Raw genomic sequence first — 22,983 nt, 5'->3', positions numbered from 1 at the left:
TATGTTTCTTGATAGCCCATGTAATTTATATGTGTTTTCCATGACAGGGTAGTTTTGACAACTATCACCATTGACATCAACACTCAAGGCTACCGATTTTCCAAATTGACCATTGATGCCTTAAAAAACTGTAGGTTATACCAGTTACAACCATTTTTTGTACCAGTACTTTTAAAAGTAAGGACACATTCTTAACTGTATTTGAAGAAATAATAAATGGTTTCATATACATGTATTCTTTAATAACCATAATACTTGACAAATCTCCTGACTTGGAGGGGAAGATGAACAAGGTAAAGCTGGAATCGTCCTCATTTTCACTGGTCAGGGGCTAATCTGATTCGACAAGACAAACACTTCAGTCACATGAGCCTGTCGTGATCCCAGAAGACCACTCCACTGGTAAAATATTTAATGTCCTCTGTAATTCGTGGAGTACTAAATTTATTTATATTTCAGTCCTATCCATCACAAATCTATTTATCTTAACACTGCCTTTGTACTGTCCTTCCCACTGTCGTCTGGACAGACGCTATAAGAACAAACATTATCACAACCGTCTTCATCACTGTTGCACAAGCTGTCGTCATGGCATCTATCAGAGAAGTCTCCATCAGAACTTTCTTCACTCTGAGCATGATGAACATCACCTCCACCATGACAGCCATTACCATGGGAGGGGCTAGCTTCATCATCACTGTTGTTGTGGGAACTCTCTGTATGGTTGTCTTGCTCTCCTACCGCTGACTCGAGAGCATTGTTTGTCAACTTCCCTGAGGCCTGGAGCCGGAAGAAAGAGCCTATGAACAGAAACAATTATATACTATGTTTGTCCTAAAAATTCGTCCCACAAAGACCATTTTTATTTCTTTGTTTATTTGATACATTTATTTATTTGATTGGTGTTTTGCACTGTACTCAAGAATATTTCACTCATGCAACTGCGGCCAGCATTATGGTGGGAGGAAACCGGGCAGTGCCCAGGGAAAACCCACCACCATCTGCAGATTGCTGGCAGACCTTCCCACATACAGCCGGATCAGAAGCCAGTATGAGCTGGACGTGAACTCATGTCAACCACATTGGTGCATTTTTAGAGGTGAACATCTTTACTAATGCTGAAATGCGCATGTTTCCTGGAGGATATCATTCTACCTTCCAAACACACGTCAAAATACCTTCTTAAGATTTCTAGAACTCTTAGAATCCGGAAAACCGATTCTTAGTGAAATCTTTTGTTATGTTGTATTAACTAACGACTCATTCTGTTCAATAGCCTGAGTTTGTTGGACAATTTTGCCAGAGTACTCTCTCCATGACAAACCATCTGAATCTACTGACCCAAAGCTCTGTCAAAAGAAATACCTGGTTTTCTTATACAACTGAACAGTGACATCCATGTTAGCCACTGATCACTGAACAAAGGAGTTTTCATTGGTCAAAGTCGAGTCTTTTCATTAACATTCACATAACTTACACAAAGGCAGCTTGTAAGACTACCAGACGTTACATTTTCAACAAAATATAATCTACTTCAGTGACGCATGTACCTCGCATCGTTGATCGTGTTCAGCTCATGCTGGCTTCTCCTCCAGCCATACATAGGAAGGTCTTCCAGCAAACTATGGTTGACTGTGGGTTTCCCCTGGGCTTTGCCCGCTTTTCTCCCACCATAATGCTGGCCGCTGTCATATAAGTAAAATATTCTTGTGAATGGTGTAAACCACCAATCAAATAAATAAGTAAACAAATTGATTGCCCACAAGTGGACCATAAATATTCTCCACACTTAAAGCTCGATCTCTATCAACAAATTTGGTAAAATTTGGTCCAAATTCACTCTCTTGTTCATTCAGTGATTTTTCAGCAACAGCATGCATCAACGCCTCTGCAAGATGAGAGTTGTGTCAGAGGAGAATGAACAAGTAGTAATGGAGAATTAGGGGAGGTAACTCTTCAGGGTACTGATGACATTGACTGCTAACACAAAGACTATTATTTTTACTTTTCTCACACATCTAATAAGCAACTGATTACATGTTGTATTTTCATATTCTGGTCAATTTGTTTTATAGCATTTCATTATATCCAAGCTTTCATGAGACTTACGCCTCTGTCTTTCTGTGAGTTGTTTTAATTCAAACTGTAACATGGCATCTCTGGACGCCTCATCCGAAGCTGATAATGATGGCCTGGAAAAGAAAAATGTTCTTGAGAGGCTCTTCACACAGCATAATTAAGTTCATATTCCAAACAATAATCATACACACACATAAGAAATAACATGTTTTTTGTGGTTCATTAGGTTGAGGTAATTTCACAATTCTGAGAGACCTTACATTACTTACAAGTCTGATCTATATATACCCACCTTCATGCCTTAAACATTTGATTATTTATTTTTGTGAACAAATTCTAAAAAAAAAAAGCCTAATAAATTGAAATCTCTGCTATTATAACCGGACATATGACTGGAAAATAAAATCCATAAATAAAAAAAAAAAAAAGATCCACACCATTTAGAGACTAAGTATAACAGGACTGCGAAAATCTGGGTCACTTTACTCGGCATTTTTTGTTTGATACAAATGTAATTGCCACTCATGAGCTGATTTCCTTCTATGTATACAAAATACCCAATGAATTTTAGTTTTGAAATACATTGTCAGACAGAGCTTTAAAATCAGTACATGTACAGATCAAAAGGTGCAACCATCATCCATGTAATCCAGTGTAAGTTTAGAGATCTTCTCACAATCTGTGACCCCTATTCTCAAAACCACATCCGCGATTTCCGCAAATGTCAAATACCAGTTATTACACTGTCATTTATTTCATTATGATGTGCACAAGATAACTGTTATATACAACTGCCCTTATTAAGCAGAACACTTACTGCAGCACAATGTCTTTCTGTTCCCCACACTTTTGACACATGGACTGGGCCTGTGCACATGGTACACAGATGGTGTAGTACGCCTGCTTCACAGTCTTCTGCAGACATTTTATGCTGTCAATAAAGAGCATATGTACATATTTTTCATTGCCTCTCTGAGGAAAGACATGTTCTAACATCATATATAAATAAACTTAGAGTATGTCCCTCAGAGGTTATCTCCCTGAACCCTCAGTAAGAGTTACATCCCTTTGGCATTAACTCAAAACTGGCTCCTTTTGAAATGTCAGTATGCTTACATTAATAAACTCTCTTCCTGGGTACATAATTTTGAAATTTACTTTTTATCTCTTTTGACATCCTATCTTTTAAAATGGGCCATTTTGCTTTAAAACTCACAGCTGAGTCTTGTGTGGCACATCATTTAGGAGGAAGCTATTGAACTTGGTGAGACACAGTTTAAGGTTTGCTGTCTGATTCCACTTTGGTCATAATACTCCACCAGTCCAGTATGAGCAGATGATGCCTATGCAAAATGGGATGCCATCAAAAGTACAAAGTGGGATGTACATCATTTCAGTGACTCTGCACTAAGAGCCCAATTATAAGCCCTATAGCGGGACATCAGTGCCTATATCAAATACATCGTAGAAGAAACAGAAACATGCAACATGTCTCACATCACGAAACAAAACATATGAGATTGAAATCCTATTTCACACTGGCGCCCCTGGTTCAGCTAAACGAGGCCTACATACGAAACGTATAGCCCAGCTTCCCTTATACAGACTTCCACACAGACAATTTCATTCAGAGAAAACAGTTTGAAAGCAAAACGGGGTGCCATAGCTCAGCTAGACTGGGCCTATGTTCAAAATGTAGCTTGGCCAGGGACACGAGTTCATGGGAGTTCCGCATGGGGGCGCTCACGCATATACTGGAAGTTGGGGTTAGAAAAATGCTTTATTCACCCAACATTCATGCATCAAGGCTGTGTTTCTCTAAGGTTCTAATCCCAACTTCTGGTATATATGCGAGCGCCCAACGCGAAACTCCAGTGTACTTGCGTCCCTCATAGGCCCTACATATGCGAAGCTAAGCTCTATGTTTCGTACACAAGCCTAGTCTACCTGGGCTATCGAGCACCTGTTTAGCTTTCGAAAGTGCACGCTTTGCTACTTGGCAAGGCCAAAAACTTTCTTTATTTTCTTTTTAATTTCACTGGTGTTTTAGGCCGTATTCACAAATATTTCACTTATACATATTTCGCCAGCATCATGGTGGGAGGAAAGTTCCAAAAACTTTACAGACGGCCGGATCGACGAACACGCGGACATACAACTCCATAATATAATACCACACGTAATACAGGCCTATAAAAACTAAACTACTAAAATCTTACCATGTCCTAGGTTGCGACAATAACTTATACTTCTTGTATTTGATTTTCCAGTCGATGATATCTTTACAGTGCTGACAAACACCCGCCACCACCACGCTGTTGATCTTCTTCGTCTTTCCGCTCGTGTCATGGAGATTGTTTTTGAAGGCAGTCTTGTTTTGATGTTTCTGCCTGCGTGTTTTGTTATTGTTGCCTCTCTGGGTACTCATGGCTTGCTTATCACTATCCAAAAAAAGGGAGAAATATTAAATCTGCAGCTGTCAAAACGTGGTCGTGAGACACAAATAAACAGACTTTACAACTCACGTGGTGCAATGACCGGAAATGACGTCCAAGATACTTGAAAACAATATGATTCATTTAAATGAAGACAGCACTACTGGTTATTCCAAGAAAAAATATTACGTTTAGGAGACTTAAATCAATAATTACTTTGCTAAAGTATCCACTAATCAGCGCGTGACATTCTTGCAGTGCGGAAGACTTTCACTTCCTCGAACCCGTGACGTCATCCTCAGAGTTTATTTTACAGTCTGGTGAAGTTGAAATTTGACAGACAAAGAGCGGTGATTATCCTTGATCATTCATTGTTAGGTTTACCCATTTAATCATCTCGGGGGTCAGGGAGAATATCACCAAAGATAGGGATGAATGGTTTGTCGTTCAGCGAGCTCTGTTGTCTGTTTTGCTGCCCGCCATGTCCGTCTCGGATCGCAGCCAAGCTGGCATTTCTACCACCTGAGCCAACCTATTCGTTCATATCGGATGAAACAGCATCAAGGTACAGCTTGCATCTGACAGAGAAAGCTGAATGGCAGTACACACAGCGCGAATTGGACGTTATAGAAGTGTTTATGACGAGAACGTCCAGAGGGAACCGAATAGCATGTATGTTTGTACGCTGTTGCCCAAATGCACGATATACGATTCTGTTCAGTCATGGTAATGCCGTCGATTTGGGACAGATGTCAAGTTTTTATATCGGCCTTGGCTCAAGAATCAACTGTAACATATTCAGTTTTGACTACTCAGGTTATGGCACAAGCTCAGGTCGTGCTTCAGAGAAAAACCTCTATTCAGATATAGATGCTGCGTGGCAAGCATTGCGGACCCGCTATGGGATAAGCCCACAAAATGTAATTCTTTATGGCCAAAGTATCGGCACAGTGCCCACAGTTGATCTGGCATCAAGATTTGAGGTGGGAGCTGTCATTCTACATTCTCCTCTTATGTCTGGGATGAGAGTAGCCTTCCCAGAGACGAAACGTACATGGTTCTTTGATGCGTTCCCTAGGTATGTATACCAACATATTATGCGTATTTCTTACACATGTACATGTCTGTCAGTGCTACCATATTAGTTCTTCAGCCGTATATGGGAGGGTCTGTGAGCAACCAGCGGATGGTTGTGGGTCTCCCCCAAGATCTGTCCGTTTTCTTCCCACCATAAATTAATAAATATTAGTTGTTCAGAGATGTAGGCGTTTTAAGTTTGGTGTTAGTTTTGGTCTGGATTGTAGTCCCTTTGCCTTTGTATTAGAATAACACTGGTAATAGCTGAAATATTTGAGACAGCATACATATGGGCAATTCATTCACCTCCAAAGTGGCTAGCAGACCGTGGGATGAAAGACAACTTGGAAAGATTTATAGGCAAATGGACAAAAATGGGACAATATTCTGAGGACCATGCCTAATAATAATCAGGAAATTATACTATGTTAGACACCAGATATATCTGCGCTGCACACATGTATGTACAAAATTGTGAACTTCAGCAAAAAGAGCTTTGGACTATGTCACTGTACATATATTTTGATTAACTTCAGTTTTATTTAGACATATTTTTACCTCCATGTTTGTATGCTAGTAAAGGCTGTAGGCATTACTAAAACGACAGTGGTCATGGTCACTCATGGGTAACTCTCCTTTGGTGATTAAAGTTGTACCGAATAATAAGTTGGAAGACCAGGGATCAATCTCTGGTCAGGTCATGCCAAAGGCTTTTAAAAATGGTACTGGTAGCTGCCTAGCTTGGCACTCAGCACTGCAAGGTTAGAGGACGGAAACAGGATTGGTTGGCCTGGTGTCACTATAATGTGGCTGTCGTATGTCACGTCTGGTGTCATCAGCATGATACTTCAGTGACAGCAACACTATGGCGACATGGACTTGCCCTGCCATAAGAAGACTTGGTGTATGTGTACATACCTAATGATAATGTCATATTCAGTACGACATAAAACCTTGAGTGGGGGGCCTCCGCGGCTCAGTTGGTTAGCGTAATGATCCAGGAGTCTCTCACCAATGCGGTCGCTGTGAGTTCAAGTCCAGCTCATGCCCGCTTCCTCTCTGGCCGTACGTGGGAAGGTCTTCCAGCAACCTGCGGATGGTTGTGGGTTTCCCCCGGGCTGTGCCCAGTTTCCACCCGCCATAATGCTGGCCGCCGTCATATGTCAAGTGAAATATTCTTGAGTACGGCGTAAAACACCAATCAAATAAATAAATAAATAAAACCTTAAGGGTACGTACATATATTCTTAGTCTTCATAGTGCTCACTGAGTATCGGTCCGGTCATAGTCTCAGGCTGTTCCATGAAGCTCCCTCTAACATAAGAGGTAATTAACATGGGCAGATAGGGAAGAAGGTAAGAAATTTGAAAGTAAAAATCAAAAAAATGTTTTCAAGACAAAACTATAATTTCCCAGATTAACCAATAAAACAAACCCAGCAAAAATACATGAACTTTAAAGTCATAATTTTGTGATGACAGTCGACAGGGAAAACCCAACCTAACTGATAATATCCTTCAGTGAAGGCCTAGGTTAAATTCCTGTGCTGATGTTTTGACCCTGAGCTTCAGATTTTGCAAAGGGAGGGAAATGGAACAGCTGGCCCAATCAGTCCTTAGAATGGTTGGATGAGACCCTGATCTGGCTAGTACAGGGAGTGCCTGGTTCAGTAATAAGCTGATTCATACTATAAAAATTCCTGTTGGGGCATCTTTGCTTAGTTAGTACTCAGCACCTTATACTATAGTCTACAGGAAAGTACAAAGACTGGTTGGCTTAATGTTCACATTGTTTGACTGAATTTGGTGTCCTTACTGGTGTCCTGCACATGAATGATGCTGCTGTGAATCAGTGCTCAGTGATGAATTATGTGACTAATGATGATGGAAGTGACATTACAGTGTAAGCAAGCCTCAGTCATACATGCCCTATGTCAGTATAATATTTCCGCTTCGGGGCCGGTAGATCCAGGATCAATCCTTGGTCGAGTCACACCTAAGACTTTAAAAGAGGAAGTTGTAACTTCCTCGCTTGGCGTTCAGCATGCAGGGGTTAGTGCAATGACTGGTTGACCCGTATCAGTATAATGGCTCGGGCGGGGCGGCTTACTTGCCTTCGGTAAGTCGTCTCAGTGATGCAGCACTAAATAAAAGAGCGGTGGAAATCCGTCCTGCAACAAGGAGGCACATTACACGTGCATGCACCCTAATGATTCCTTCGTCGTCATATGACTGAAAAATTGTTGAGTACGACGTTAAACCCCAAGCACTCACTCACTCACTCAGTATAATATTATTTAGTTAACAACTTTTCTGGTCCCAATTAGTTTTACTTTCCTGGTGATATGTTTGTATCACTAGGTCATGGAAAGCAAGACAGGAGATGAAATTTCATGGATACAAATTAAATATGGCTGTAAAAAAAAATTAGTGTACACGATATACAGCTGTTATTAGGGATTTGCTTTCAACAGATCTCCAATTCTGGCTATGACTCCCATAAAACAAAAGTATGTTAATCCTGTCGGGTTCCTTTCCTTTAAAGTCACAAATATTATTTTGAAATGGTATGGACTGAAAAATATAAAGATGTATTCAGAAATAGAACCCCAAGTACTTAAATAATACAGGAAAATACATTTAGAGTTACACATGGTAAAGTTAAAAAAAAATAGTTCAGTGGCAGCAAGAGAAGAAAGCTTTAATTGCTGCCTATCAGTTTAGCACTTTTGAAATATGAACCAGCACACTGTACAGTCTTTAAATACAGTGTGCCAAGTATGTATTCATTTCTTTACTATTTGCATAAAAGTGTCCCTTCAGTGTATAGTATAGTCATGGTCAACTACTTACATGTATCGTTACAGTTCAACCGGCATGAATTGTAACTTCTTTGTTCATACAACTGCTAATGGTAAAATGCTAAGGTGTTAAACTCTGTCTTTTGCCACCAACTTAAGTGTTTACGTGAAAAAGTATGTTGTCAAGAAATCTAGTTTGTTCTAAGTGATGGTGTTTTGTGCATGGGCATGTTTTGGGCATTCTGCCAGACTGGCTTGGACTCCTTGTGATCATCTGTATTGATTTTGAAGCAAATAAGTTAAGGATCTCATTTTTGCTTGATGTGGAGCTTGCAATAGCAGCCTGTTCTTGTGGACACACTGAATATGTTGTACCAGTACATTAATGTATGAAAAGAAGAGAAGGTGCATTTGATCTAGTTTGGTTTATTTAATAGTGGGGTGTTAAAATTTTCCCCTGGCTGAAGTCTGCATACATGTATGCTGTATATGGTTGACATGACTAACATGACTTTGTTGTTTACCTGCAGTACTACATCATATAGGCGCTTCCAGATGACAGCCATGCAAGGGTGATAATGTCACATGCATGTTCTTTGTTGCGACCGTGATAAATGAACGCAGTGAAATTAGACGTAGTAGTCTATGGCACATGTTGTTTATGATCTAGGAAGATGTTTTTTGATTACATGTATTTTAATTTGTATTAAAAAGAAAGAACACTGAGGTGTATTACATTTGGTCAGAAATAAAATATCCAGGTCATATGGACACTTAGATACATTAAATTTATTATCTTTCATGGCTACAGTGCCTACCATGACTTATGACTGTAGTTTTCTTCATTTAACTCTGCTGCTGAAACATATTTTAGACCCCCCTTTCCTCATCGCCGTACAAGCCCCAACCACCACCTCCACCCCCTAATCAAACCACAGTATAGTAAATTCTAATAATCAAGTTAGTTTCCAACGGGGCCCTTTTTAAGAGTTCAGGTATGCCCCTCATACATGTACATGTATACATAGGTGGATGTGTCAGATTACCTCCAGCAAAGATGTTCTTATGTTTAGCCTTACCCTGGGGCTTACCAGGCATGCTAGCAGCTAAGGGATTCAGAATCAGACTTGGCTAAAGGCAAAGATGGCTTTGAGCTATTTAACATTCCCTGCCCAACCTTCCTGTGTGCAACATGATATTTGTTAGAATTAGGGGCCCCACTTAGTGGTAGCTATGCCTCCTTTGTAGGGCTCCAGTGACCACTCCATATAGCTTATCCAGTCAGTATTAAGATCAGAGCTGACCAGCAATTAAAGCAAATGATTGATTGTCTGTAGTTCTGGATATATAGATTTATGGCAGTCTTGATGACCACTATGGTGGCATAGATTTGCAGGAGTAAAATTCTTAAAAATGTCCATGTTTAATGTAGATACATGTATATCTTGATGTACCAGAGGTTTACCTTGCACTGAATACTGTATTTACCTAGTAAAGTTAAACTTTTTTTCAGGAGAGACATTTGGCTTGATTCTTACTAATTCATCCACCTTATAGGGTGTTAAGTTTGATTATTTTTCTTATCAGAAAAGTGTTGGCATCAAAATTAGCATTTTATGGCCTTTTTGTATTTCTGAAAGTGCATATTTCGGGCCACACTTACGGGGAAATACAATAGTTGTATATGCACTTTATTTTGACTTGTCAACCACAAGTAAGTTACTCACTTTTCCTGACTCTGAAATTTCATTAGAAGGTAGAGTAAGATGATATCCTGTTAGGAAACTGTGAGGTTCAGCATCAAAAAGTATTTTACTGACCATTTTGCATGTTTTTCGTGTGAAGTTTTAGGGCCAGTACAGTCCTCCATGTATTTCTCATTGTCTGTTACATGTTTCTTTAAATGTATACCAAAAAAAAAAAAAGCATTAATTAGGATTTCTTTTGGGTTTTTGTAAATAAACATACAGTATACTGATGTGTAAATTGCAGATAATTGAGAAGACTGACAATAATTACAGTCGGTGCAAATCCAGCACTGGTACAGGTGACCAGAAGAAATGCAAATCATTAAGCCCTAAGCTGAAACATGTCTGTACATGTGCATTCCATTAAAGCCCTTGCCTCTTATTAGACAAAGAGAATTATGTCTAATATAAGCGACATAAGATTACTGGGGTGTTGGCTGGTCTATTGACTGAGCCAGCTTAGAGCGCTGGTTCAAGGGTAATTAAGCTGGGTTTGACTAGAAAGAAGTAAGAAACATTTAGTGAAAAAAAAGTTTGTTGCGATATACCAGGGACCAGTACATATAACATGGAATGAATGGTGTGTTTATATGTGCCTTGAAATGAGAGGGATTTTTTGAAAGATGACCATGGACAAGACCAAAGAAAACTGCCTTTCTCAGCTCTGTTAAATCAAAAAGCTCAGGTATACCTGTTCCATTACTTGGCTCTTGTACATGCTTATTGTAGTCCCTGTAGTCCAGATGCACACTGCATATACATGTTTAAGCCAGATCATTACCTCTGCTAAGATGCATGTATGTATGGTAAGGATATAGGGTTGCAGAACACAAAGTCGTCCTGTTTGACTTTCTCAGAATTTGCTGAGTAATTTGTAGCTCTGATTGGGAGAAAATCAGCATTGTCTTACTACCAGAGAGTCATATACATCGATTTTAGACTCAGGTATTCGGCAGTAAAATTTAGTTGAAAACTGAATACTGGGAGGGAAAAAAAATTCTGTGTTTTTCTACAAATACTCAAATTTTTGGACAAAAACTGAATTGCATTCGAATCATATACATGTAGCATTTGACTTCGATCGCCAGTGGCTCGACCTGTGACAGGCTGAAGTAGTCAGCCATTATTTTCACGACCAAGGTCGCAAAAAAGACAGCCTAAAGACGGGGTTGAGTAAATGAACTCAACCCATGTTACTTTCCCCACCTACAGTGTTTAAAGATGGACCACCATCACAGGAGATTTGAAATTGAGCATCCTCACAACACGTAATGCTAATCACATAACAGTCTGTCCTCAGCAACTCTGTGGCCATTTGGGCAGAAGTCAATCTGACTGCCTCATTGAAGCAAAGGGCCTTGTCCTGGTACACATATTTACGACTTACAGATTCTTTGTTTAAAAAAAACCACAGCGTACAGTGCAAAATATCGTGTATGACAGTAAAAAGCGCGCACATGTATCGATTTTTTTTAGGGAGCAGGCAGCTGTTTGAATCAATTTCTGAATCTATGCCATGAATTGACTATTTGTGATTTAAATTAGTTTAGTGATGGATGGGTGTTTTCCTCTGTGGGCCAAGTAATCATGGTGACAAATTGAAACTGATTCATGTAGATCTTGTATTTTGTAGTAACAGGCTCAGAATGGAAGATTTTTGCATCAAACCTACATCGTTAAAAAATCCTGAGGAGTGCCCACTTTTTAACTTGGCATCAAGCAATATGTTCTATCCAGCTTCAGGCCCCCAGTTGAGCCCCTCGTTTCATGCCAGAAATGTAGTGTTTGGGACATCCCATATTCAGCAAAAAGGTTTGTCAGGTGTACGGATAGTTTATCTCCAGTCAAGGGTGTGACAGAAATCATGTAATTGGCATGATTTCCAGAGCTATCAGTGACAGTCACCAGCCCTGTAATGCCAAGTTAACTTTGGTGGATAGGAAGTGTATCTGATGCATTTACTGTGACATTGTTGGGATGTGAAAACAAAAGTAGAGGCACTTGAAAGGGCAGACCTGTGCATTTTCCAAATCCATGCAGGGGAGTTTCATATTCAAGGAAAAGGCTGATATTTCACTCTAAAACTCCACGCAACACAACATGATCTTGGCTCCCCTCTTCCTAAAATATAAGTATTTTACAGGCAATGTAAATTGGGTCAAAGATATTCAGTGATCTGAGGTGAGGTCCCCCAAGCCGCTTACAATATAGCCAAGCATACAGTCAAACCATGTACCTGTATAGAGGATTTTCTAATGCTTCTTTGTTTAATATAACAACCAACAACTGAACATGGATTGTTCATGGCTGTTTATTATAATTATTATAATTATACATGTATCTCTGGTCAAGGTAAACCCTGTCTTTTTTGATGACGTGTGTAGGGTTTGTAAATGTTTCATTATGTACCTCTAGTCTGGGCAGGATAAGCCTCGTCTGTACATCTTTGATATGATGTTTGTTACTTCATTCTTTCCTTTAATATAACAACCAACAACTGAACATGCATCACCATGGTTTATGACTGTTTTATTATACAATGTGTATCTCCGATCAGGATAATATACTTGTAAAAGTATATGTAAGTACCAACAATAAAATCATGATCAGAAATGAACGTCAAATGAAATTAAACTTTCTCTCTCTATATATATATTTCATAAATACTTTCATGTTCACAAAATTACCGGTCACCAAAGTGGAATTAATCTCAATACCAGGTTAAAGTCAGCATTTAAAATGAAGTAAACTTAATCTCATAGAAAAAAAAAATGATTTTTAGTTTCTGGTTGTAAAGATTTGGACTTCTGTGAATTCCTGTACTATGGTCATGTATGAAATTGTGGAACATATAGATTTATATCATGTACATGTGCACATGAGACATTGTGATTGTCATAAGTCAATCCATACTGACTGCAAAGTACACATGAACATCTATTATTAGGCCCTCACTGGCTCTGGTAGAAGGCTTCGGCCAAGTGGTTAATGCCGTTGTCTTTCGGTTGCTATGACGCACAAGTTGCGCGTTTAAGGGAATTTGTAGAATGGCCTTCTCTCACTGTTTGTGGAGCCTTGGTGACAATAAGATCAGTCTAGTGCTTGTTGAAGACTGCTTGTCTCCCAGCAATATGGTGTGAATATCTGTATGTCACTGACAGCGTCACATGTGCGAAAGTTTGTTAACAACTTGCCAGAAGTTAGAGTATTTACCCTTGGGTAATTCCCGCCCGCCATAAAATTTGTATAAGGGAAACATTCTTGAGTATGGTGTTAAATCATCAAATAAATAACTATAAATAACTGATGAAGAACATCAGTTTTCTCTGCTGCGGTATTAAAGTTAATTATCAAGCAAAGCATATACCGTAAATCACGCAGAGTTTAGCCAAAAATTTCTGGCCATAAAGATTATCAAATTTTAGTTGCTGGAGGGGCTGACAGGGGAGTGTGACCAGCCCCCAGCTGTACAGTAATCCCCAATGATGGTCTGGCTGCTGGTCATGGCCACATGGGGTAAACTTTCCAGGGAGTGGCTCAGAGAAGTATGATAAATCACCCACTAGTCCATCTAGACCCTAATTAAAATGTGTTTGTTGAGCATAACAAGCGATTGTTCTCAAGGCCAGGCCCATTGGTTGTTGGAAAAAAAAATTTTTTTTCAACCAGTGAAATAACTTATGGAAAAGGATCTAAAACATGCCCGTTGGTTACTTCCGCACAGCCTGAGTTAGGGGCGACATGACATATGAGATTTAGCCCCCCACCCCCTATTAAACTTCATGTAGGCTTATCTGTTGCTAATCCGCCCCATATGGGGGTCAACTATGGTACTTGACAGTGAGGCTTAAAGATTTCCCGACCAGTCACACCCTTGTTTTTACTCACGAATAAAAGTGAATAAAGTATCAAGTGATAGTTGCAACCAATCTGTATGTTCCAAAAATGTCCATGCTAAACAGTCTATTTGACTTATTACCTTTCTGGTCGACAGGCTAAATTTGCAGATTACTTTTGCTGGCCTCAATTAAATGGCCGAATGCTTAATTGTTCAGGTTACGTGGAGGATGCACAATGATCCAGGAAATGGCGTTGTCCGTTCACAGCCTGTAAATAAATTTTAAAAAGTTGACACATAAACGTATTTCAGTGATACAGATCAGAATGGTAGTATCAGTCATCAAGCTCTCATAAAATAGCAGTGGAGTTTGCCATGTTTCACGCACATGTTATTTTGTTACAATCGAAACTTTCCTCCCATTTCAGGAGAATTCTGTTTTCCCGCCTTATCAAATCTGGTACCTTCACTCCAACACAAAACACACATTTCGGTAAAGTTCCCGAAACTAAATATACCATGTGTTCTAACCTCGTTCTCACATTGTTGTGCCCGCCAATTGGCATGCACTGGACTGAGAACTCAGTCACATGCGCATAAATGTCTACAGATAACTGACAGCTTATCGATTTCAACACTGACCAATTAGATGCATTTATCCTTATTGACCCGCCCCTTGGGACGAGAAATCTGCCAAATCTAGACTAGCAGATGGAGGTCCATCAAATTATATACATCTACATGCCCAGGGAAGTGCATCTACAGTAATTTTCATGAAACCGCTTTTGACTTTGCTACTAAACCATTTCAGTAAAGCCATGTGGTAATTTATTTCAATGGTTTACGCAACACACGTAACTAATTTACAGCGAGTAGAATTAAAAACAACGGCCAAAATATCAAGTGGTCGGATCAGGTCTCTGCTCTGATTGACTTCTAAAACAATTTTGAAACTTCAAAGACTATACCCAAATCCATGCGAAAAGTTGGGATTAGCTATGATATCAAAACAACTCAGCAGTTTCTATCATATTTCCAAACAATGAATACTGTTGTTAGCTGATAAGGTGTGATCACAAGTTCTGATAAACATAAATTGCGTGAAAATGAATTTCCTTACTCCAACAAGGGCAAACATGTAAAGTTGAACCTCATCGCATTAAATTAGAGAAGTGAAGTGTTGTATTTATATTTGTAAATTAGTAAATATTTGTAAATTGTGCACTCTGGCAGTAGCTGTGTAGCGATCCTACTAGAGCTAACAGTGGCATGTTCAGTGAAGCGTGAATCAGCATGTTTATTGATCTTGTCACAGGGATGAACAATCCTCGGATCCTACTAGAGCTAACAGTGGCATGTTCAGTGAAGCGTGAATCAGCATGTTTATTGATCTTGTCACAGGGATGAACAATCCTCGGATCCTACTAGAGCTAACAGTGGCATGTTCAGTGAAGCGTGAATCAGTGTGCTTATTGATCTTGTCACAGGGATGAACAATCCTCGGATCCTACTAGAGCTAACAGTGGCGCGTTCAGTGAAGCGTGAATCAGTGTGCTTATTGATCTTGTCACAGGGATGAACAATCCTCGGATCCTACTAGAGCTAACAGTGGCATGTTCAGTGAAGTGTGAATCAGCGTGTTTATATATCTTGTCAGAGGGATGAACAATCCTCAGATCCTACTAGCGCTAACAGTGGCATGTTCAGTGAATCAGTGAGTTTATTGATCTTGTCACAGGGATGAACAATCCTCGGATCCTACTAGAGCTAACAGTGGCATGTTCAGTGAAGCATGAATCAGTGTGCTTATTGATCTTGTCACAGGCATGAACAATCCTCCGGACACACTCCTCAGGTCCTCATGGACCCTCCCCCCCCCCCCCCCCCCCCACCCTCTAGCCGTGTCCAATTACCAAGAATCACAAGTAGACACAAGGAATCATTTGATATACTTTTTAAAATCATCGGCTAAACTCTACATGATTTACGGTAGCCGAATGAAATAAATACATGTAAATTCAAACACATACATGTACCTAAGCATAATGACACAATATCTGCTATTATTAATTGTATAAAAAATTGGAAATTGCCACTTCGCCATGTGGATGTCAGTTAATTGTTGAACGTTGATGAAGTTGAATCGTTCTGCTCATGATACATGTATATCTTTACCTTTTATTTATACCTGAGATGCTGGCCCTAAGCTCTCAACCCACTCCAGTGAGAAATCTCTTGGCCTTTCCATGTTTAGATACATGTATATGGACTAATAAAGACTGGTCAGTTTCCAAGGTATTTTTTGTTTTCGGTCCATTAGTTTCACTGCCATGTTTACCAAAAACATATACAACTGTACAGGCGTATGTAGGTAGTTATATTGATGTATGAACGTAAACAAAGGTTTGCAAACATGTAGTCATGAAGAACACATTCATATACACAATGTACCCTACATGTATTTCTTCTCAAATTTGGGCCACCCGGTCTGCTCATTTAAACTATGAAATATGTAATTCTGGCAGGAGTATTAAGTTTCTTTTTTCTCACATGGTTAGACCATCCAGTGAAAAACACTCATATTTTTACTTGTCCAAAAGGCTGGTAAAGAAATGTAATATTCTACTTTCAACACTTCTAATATCTGTCCCAATTTTTAAAAGAATTAGGGTATATGTACTTTAGAGTTCTGTGCATGGTTATAGTGTAGCAGTCAATATGATAATGTTTATTATTTCATGTACATGTATACGGTGTATAGCTGAAGGTTAAATTATAGTTTTATGCAAGGGGCTCATTAGAAAGTAGTTACTATATACATTGTGCAGTTAGCCACCTACTTTGTCCAGTACTTTAGTGTTTTATTATTTTTTTTATTTTCTGCTTTTGGAGGGTAGCCCTATACTCAAAAAGATAATGAATGCACTTTTAATGGTTTAATGTCTTTCTGGTTGCAGCATTGACAAAGTCCCGAAGATTACCTCTCCTGTACTGGTCATTCATGGAACCGAGGACGAAGTGATTGACTTCTCTCATGGCCTGGCCATCTACGAGCGCTGCCCTCGGGCTGTGGAGCCCCTGTGGGTGGAAGGGGCTGGCCACAACGATGTAGAACTCTTTGGACAATATTTGGAACGTCTGAAACAGTTTGTTAATGTAGAACTGGCTGTGAATTGATAGTGGCCTGCAGCTATAAATTTGGTTACATCGTATTTCTCATTCCTTAGAGCCATGAATTCTCATCTGACACCAAGAGTGGCAAGTGGCAAAATTCACATCTTTCCGAAATGGCAAAGACCACGGGTCATTTTTCAGACAGTTGTTTTCTTGATTTTTCATTTCGGTTTATTTCATGAATATCTTTGGGTCTCTTATTCATTTTCTTTTTAAACCTTTGCCTTGGAACTCATTTATTTTCTATGGTACCACATGTTTTTCAACATCACATTTCTGTATCCTTTATATATCAGAGGTGTTCAGTCACATTTTATTCCGTACCAGGCATATCCTGTGCACGACATGTCATCAGCCATCATTGACATAGGTACACAAAAGTGTATATTTAATAAAATGTAATGACGTGTGTATATGTATATATGTGTGTGTGTGCCAGGATTGATTTAAATTACTGGTCGGTTAAAAACAAGGAATTGAAAAATAAGAAATTCAAAAGTACTTATATATATATATGTATATATATATTTTCATCTGTGTAATAAAATTAGGTTATAAATACGTGTAATCCCCAAAGAACCTTAGAAATGTAACTGGGTCCCCTTTGATTTCATATGTGTTGTATGGGCGGCGTTGGAATATTACCGTATATTATGCTGCACATTATTTGCCATTTGCGGACGATGCCTGCACGTGGAAAAACAGAGAAGGTTCTGTATGAATATACATGTAAACATGTATGTGCAGAGTTTGTCTCCTAAAATATGCTGCTGAAATACGTGTACATTGTAAAACGGTTGTCTTTTTTTTTTTTTTTTATCGTCCTAACTCATTTGCATGTGTGTGCAATGCTTAGCGTTATGCATAGCACATGCTATTATAATCTTTTTAATGAAGAATAGTGTTTATTCCAAATTACTCCCATGATATTTAGAGCAAAAGTCATGGAGTGGAGGATTGATATTTAGATTAACTTGATCAAGTTTGGCTTTCACTGTGAAGAAATTCTGCAGGGTTGCACAATGGTTTACATTGATTTTCTACAAAATTTGGAATGTTTTAGGTATAGGACTTCAGACAGTTAAATATAGAGCAGTGAGTTTTGGCTTGACCTGTCTGTGGGTATCCATGCATTACACTTTCTACTCTCATTATCTTCCTTATGTGTCAGTAACATAACATATATATGGCAGTACTTGGGGGTAAATGCAGAAGTAATAATCCCAAATTTATGTTGCAGAATTCCAGTGTGCTTTGGGTAATGAACAACAACAACAACAAAAACAACACATTTTCGGGAGGATATTTGTTGCACACTAGGATTTCTCTCCTTGATTGTACATGTACGTGTTGGACAAAAGAAATTAGTCAATCTATTTCATAATGAAGTGGTACATGTATTAGATACTGGTACTTTAGACATACTAATTATGTTATTGGTTATAAAGGTTAGATGTTAAAATAATGTCTTGAGTGAACAGGTAATCATGGTGACTGTACAAGCCATGGTAATCATGGCTTCCTGTTTTCATTTCTGCGTAACTTTTTTGACATGATGGTATGGCAAGCTAAATTTCCACTAATTGAATGAGAGCTGAATTTGGATCTCTGTCAAGCTTTTGTCTCATGAAATATCCAGTTTATTTCTTCACGTTTGCGGTTTGGTAGATCCGAAGAATATTGTTACTTATTGAATATTATACTTACTTGTGTTGTGAAAGTGATGTAGATATAAAGAGAGTGTGTGTACTGTACATATCTGATGGCCTACGAAGTTGACAGTGATGCGCCGTGTTTTGCACATAGCTGTCTTGGTAGTCATGCGAGTAGAGGGAGCTTGTTTAAACGACAGTGACATTGTGTTCATATCAGGGGATCTGCGTGCAGGCAAGATATCAGTAATGACTGTGTCAGATGCCGGAGATTTTTGTTCTGAAAGTATTGCAGTGACAGAAAACTATATGTATGAACCTTGAATCTAGTCTTATTAATGATATAAATTTATATTGTGTATACTTGTACTATAATCTGGAGCTGGTTGACGAAAAAAAGAAGTTACAATTGACATAACCTTAGGAGTGAATATTTTCACTCTTGCGTCTTAGAATATCTGTGCATGACCCAAACGGGTTGCAAGTTTAAAAAAAAACAAAAACAATTTGGCCATTATTTAAACTGAAATATTCTCATGATGGGAATTAAAACGCACTCAAAGTAAATAAATAAATAAAGAATGGATGTTATGGCAGATGATTCTTATCTTACGTTGAGTATTTTGAATAAAGCCTGATCACAGATATGATAAACTGGGTAACCCTACAAATTATTGAGTCTGGGGGAAGGCTAAGATTTACCTGGTGTAACAGAGGTTGGAGCTATTGTAAAATGAATTGGATTTTCATCTTTGGATCTGCAAGTCTTTGTAAAGTAATGGTAGTGCATAGATAGACTACATAAATACATGGTGGAGTCACAGACAGAACAATACCTGGCAAGGATTCTTTACTGGTTAATCGCATTGCCTCTATTTTTATTACAGTAAATGTGCAAACGCAGTCTTTCAACAGTTCATGTGGTTGCCTCTTTTTAATCTCCCTTTAAACATTATCTGCACAGTTTGCACAAACTGATTATTTGCTTCACATAGAGTATACTATAGACAGCTGTCTGCTGGATATACCTTAAAAACACTGGTATTACATTGTGTTCCATTGTATTCATACCAGGTATTTTTAAAGCTCCTCTGCACATAGATAAGATGGTGTTACATACATGTGTACGTGCACCCACATCATGGTCTCGGTATTGACAGTATCATTTGTATAACCCACACAATGGTTTCTGACAGGATCCTGGTAGTCAGAAATGTCTTTCTGAGAACACATTTTTAATCTTTTCTTTTAACGTCAGATTGACATTTCCTTTAAGTTACTGTACCTGTTTGTGTGCTAATCTATTCTTTAAAAACTTATTGTTACAGATAATCCTATTTGCCAAATTTGGATGTTCCTGTTTTTGTGACGGTCTCAGAACTTGTCATTGCACTGTTACATGTGTGCACCTTCTGGCTGAATGTGTAGCTCTCCACTATGGCTCGAGCTATCTTTAATTGTAACATTTATTATGTGAATTGTAAGTGAATATTGTCATGACGATGACCTAAGTGGTGTAGTGTTAACTTATGAAAATTTTCAACACTTGGTAGATATCTTAACTGAAGTGCATGTCCATCGTCTTTGAACACACAATTGGCCAATTAAAGAGAGAAGCAAAGCTCTACATGTAGCGGTGTATAATGTAAATATAGTGACCTTTTTTGTTGTCTAAATAGAGCTATTTAAAAATGGGGTTAATTTTTACATTTTTTTTGTTTGTTTTTAGTTTTGTTACATTTTTAGCTATCTAGACTTTTGCTTCTGTAACCCTGGCATCCCTATCTAAAGGTGCTGTCTACACTGTATACATATTATGCTAAATTCCTTTTTTGCTTTGTTTTTGTGTGCAGCATCTGTATGTTATACATGTATTTTATTTTATTGTCTTTTCATATAAATATATTTGAATATGTCCTATATACAGGTGTAAATACTGGTAACATTACACAGATGTTATTCATCTATTTTTTTTTTTTTTTAAATATTACAGGGTTCAAAGGTTACTGTGACCTAGACCTCATCAATACGTACTGCACACCGAGTCTGTACAAGGGTTACGTACAAAATACATTAATTCTTTAATAACAGTATAATTTTGAAATCATACAAAGAACATATCCTAGATTCCTTCATATTCTTATGAGTGGGGTAAGCAAAACACTCTGAAAAATTATGCATGTACATGTTCTACTGGATTGTAGGTGCGTGGATGTATACAGGTTGCCAGATGTACTTAACAATTATATCTGTAGTGTCTGAAGTCCCATATGGCACACCCACACACTATGAACAGAATCTATCAGTTTGTATAAATGGTTATCATCAGTTGTCTTTTTCTGTTTGATTTTTTTTTTTAAAGAACTTGCATGCTGATCATGCTCATTTTCATCTGTCAAAGTAAACAATAATTACATCTGGTCTGTACAGTTTAATGTAATATTTCTAGTCTGTGAAGCCATCATTATGGCTGAAATATTGCTGACGTGGCAATAAGCCATTTCCATTCATTCATTCTACATGCTACACGTAGGGGAGTTTGAAGCAAAGGTGACCATATATGGCTGATACTAAATAGGAAATGTGGCTGGCACTTCCTCACGTTTGTTTAATTGGAAGTATAAGACTATAAGATTTTTTCAGTTCTACTGAATTTGAGAATATGACAAAGAACTTTTTCAGTTCTGTTGAATTGAGAATGTGACTTAAGAACTTTTCAGTTCGGTGCAACTTAAAATATGACTAGTAATTCATCAGTTTTCATACCTATCTGTACTCACACTTTACAAAGGCCATTATTTTTAGTCAGATACAGTCATAACGACTGACATATCTGACATATATGTGTTTTCATTGTGTATATAAGGACAACTAAGACTACCTTGTTGGGTTGATTGAAATTGGATAGCAGCTAAATCTTTGAGAATTAATGGGAATAATCAGAGAATAATGATATCAATTTGCTGGCACGCATTGTTTTATGGGATGTGAAATGGGGCAAGGGCAATAAGCAAAGCTTACATTACACAGAAAGCAAGCTGCCCTACTCCTCCACCATATGGCCACTTTCCTCTTCTGTAAATCTCCTCGACTTGTGAAACAAAAGGACTTCTGAAACAAAATCCAGATGTGTGTGCAAATCACACCTGTAGCCTTCTGCAAATGGAATGATACTTTCACACTTGCTCCAAAAAAAAAAAAGAAAAAAAAAGAGACCTGCTTACCCCACTTCAGATCTCTCTGTATGCTTTGTAGATTTGAGTGCTGTTATCATTATCTTAGAGGGTTATTGGGTTTCGCATTTTAGCCTCTTGATAATGATGTGAATCTTAATGTGCAATGCACACCTTGACCAAAAATCCATTTTTTTCTCACAATCTTCCCTAGTAGCTACCTGACATTGATATCAATCCTTCAACATTTACCTATCATGTAATAGGTATTCTCTAATACCTTCCATTTAATATTATTGATTGTTTCATCTTCGTTCACCCTGTATGTCTTACAGTGGTCTGAAAATGTTTCTGACAATTACTCACATAAAGGTGTCTGTCTGGGTTAATACATGGTATCATTGTTACAGCACCACAGAAGAAGTTATTATACGTATACGTTTTCAAGCATTTTTTCGGTGACATCTACTTTTCTGTCGTTACGTCAGATAAACTGGACAAAGATGTATATCAAGCCAGTACCATGTACAAAGTCATGTAATAACCACTGTTGTACAGAATCTTTTCCTTAATTCTTGATCGTCAATGCAGTTCAAATAAAAAAAAAGATTAATATTTATGCCCCATCAACACATTATGTTTGGACTTTTTTCTCCGTAAAGATTCCATATCGCCAGGTGATTAAAAAACATTGGCTTCCATATTTAGTTTGTTTCTTCCAGGAAGTGTTCATGGCAACTCTGGGAGATTTGGATTGACTCATTGGATTGTGTATGTGAGCTTGTTTACAGTGACCAGTGGTTAAGATTTGGATGGACTTATTGGTTTGTGTATATGAGCTTGTTTACAGTAAAGAGTGGTTAAGATTTGGATGGACTTATTGATTTGTGTATACGAGCTTGTTTACAGTGACCAGTGGTTAAGATTTGGATGGACTTATTGGTTTGTGTATACGAGCTTGTTTACAGTGACCAGTGGTTAAGATTTGGATGGACATTGGTTTGTGT

At 38.3% G+C, this 22,983-nt stretch overlaps 2 protein-coding genes across 3 annotated transcripts; one reads left to right on the top strand and one right to left on the bottom strand.

Moving 5' to 3' along the window:
* On the bottom strand, positions 1 to 4,572 carry LOC135473782 (uncharacterized). The gene is made up of 4 exons (XM_064753674.1): positions 4,299 to 4,572; positions 2,897 to 3,010; positions 2,110 to 2,192; positions 1 to 800 (listed from the first exon to the last, which is right to left on the bottom strand). Exons 1-4 carry the CDS (start codon positions 4,505 to 4,507, stop codon positions 481 to 483), a joined length of 726 nt encoding a protein of 241 aa, XP_064609744.1. The 5' UTR covers positions 4,508 to 4,572; the 3' UTR covers positions 1 to 480.
* Positions 4,573 to 4,830: 258 nt separating this feature from the next.
* On the top strand, positions 4,831 to 22,598 carry LOC135472820 (alpha/beta hydrolase domain-containing protein 17B-like). Of its 2 annotated transcripts, XR_010444557.1 has the most exons (3): positions 4,831 to 5,592; positions 16,935 to 18,494; positions 20,132 to 22,598. XR_010444557.1 is itself a non-coding variant. In XM_064752505.1 (2 exons), the coding sequence occupies exons 1-2, from the start codon at positions 4,946 to 4,948 to the stop codon at positions 17,152 to 17,154; spliced, it is 867 nt and encodes a 288-aa protein (XP_064608575.1). In that variant the 5' UTR covers positions 4,831 to 4,945; the 3' UTR covers positions 17,155 to 22,598. The 2 variants fall into 2 exon arrangements, 1 of the variants encoding a protein (XP_064608575.1); XM_064752505.1 differs by having other exon boundaries at positions 16,935 to 22,598.
* The last annotated feature ends 385 nt before the right edge of the window (positions 22,599 to 22,983 follow it).

This window comes from Liolophura sinensis, chromosome 8 (genome assembly GCF_032854445.1).
Source record: "Liolophura sinensis isolate JHLJ2023 chromosome 8, CUHK_Ljap_v2, whole genome shotgun sequence".
Classification (NCBI taxonomy): domain Eukaryota; kingdom Metazoa; phylum Mollusca; class Polyplacophora; order Chitonida; family Chitonidae; genus Liolophura; species Liolophura sinensis.
This window is presented reverse-complemented; position numbering and strand designations above follow the sequence as displayed.

Excerpts from the sequence above, each read along its gene's own strand:
- LOC135473782 (XM_064753674.1), bottom strand. The coding sequence starts at position 4,507 with ATGAGTACCCAGAGAGGCAACAATAACAAAACACGCAGGCAGAAACAT. Across the intron at positions 3,011-4,298 it reads TTGTCGCAACCTAGGACATG|CATAAAATGTCTGCAGAAGA; the intron begins GTAAGATTTTAG and ends CTTTATTGACAG. Across the intron at positions 801-2,109 it reads ACTCACAGAAAGACAGAGGC|GCTCTTTCTTCCGGCTCCAG; the intron begins GTAAGTCTCATG and ends TTCTGTTCATAG.
- LOC135472820 (XM_064752505.1), top strand. The coding sequence starts at position 4,946 with ATGAATGGTTTGTCGTTCAGCGAGCTCTGTTGTCTGTTTTGCTGCCCG. Across the intron at positions 5,593-16,934 it reads TTCTTTGATGCGTTCCCTAG|CATTGACAAAGTCCCGAAGA; the intron begins GTATGTATACCA and ends TTCTGGTTGCAG.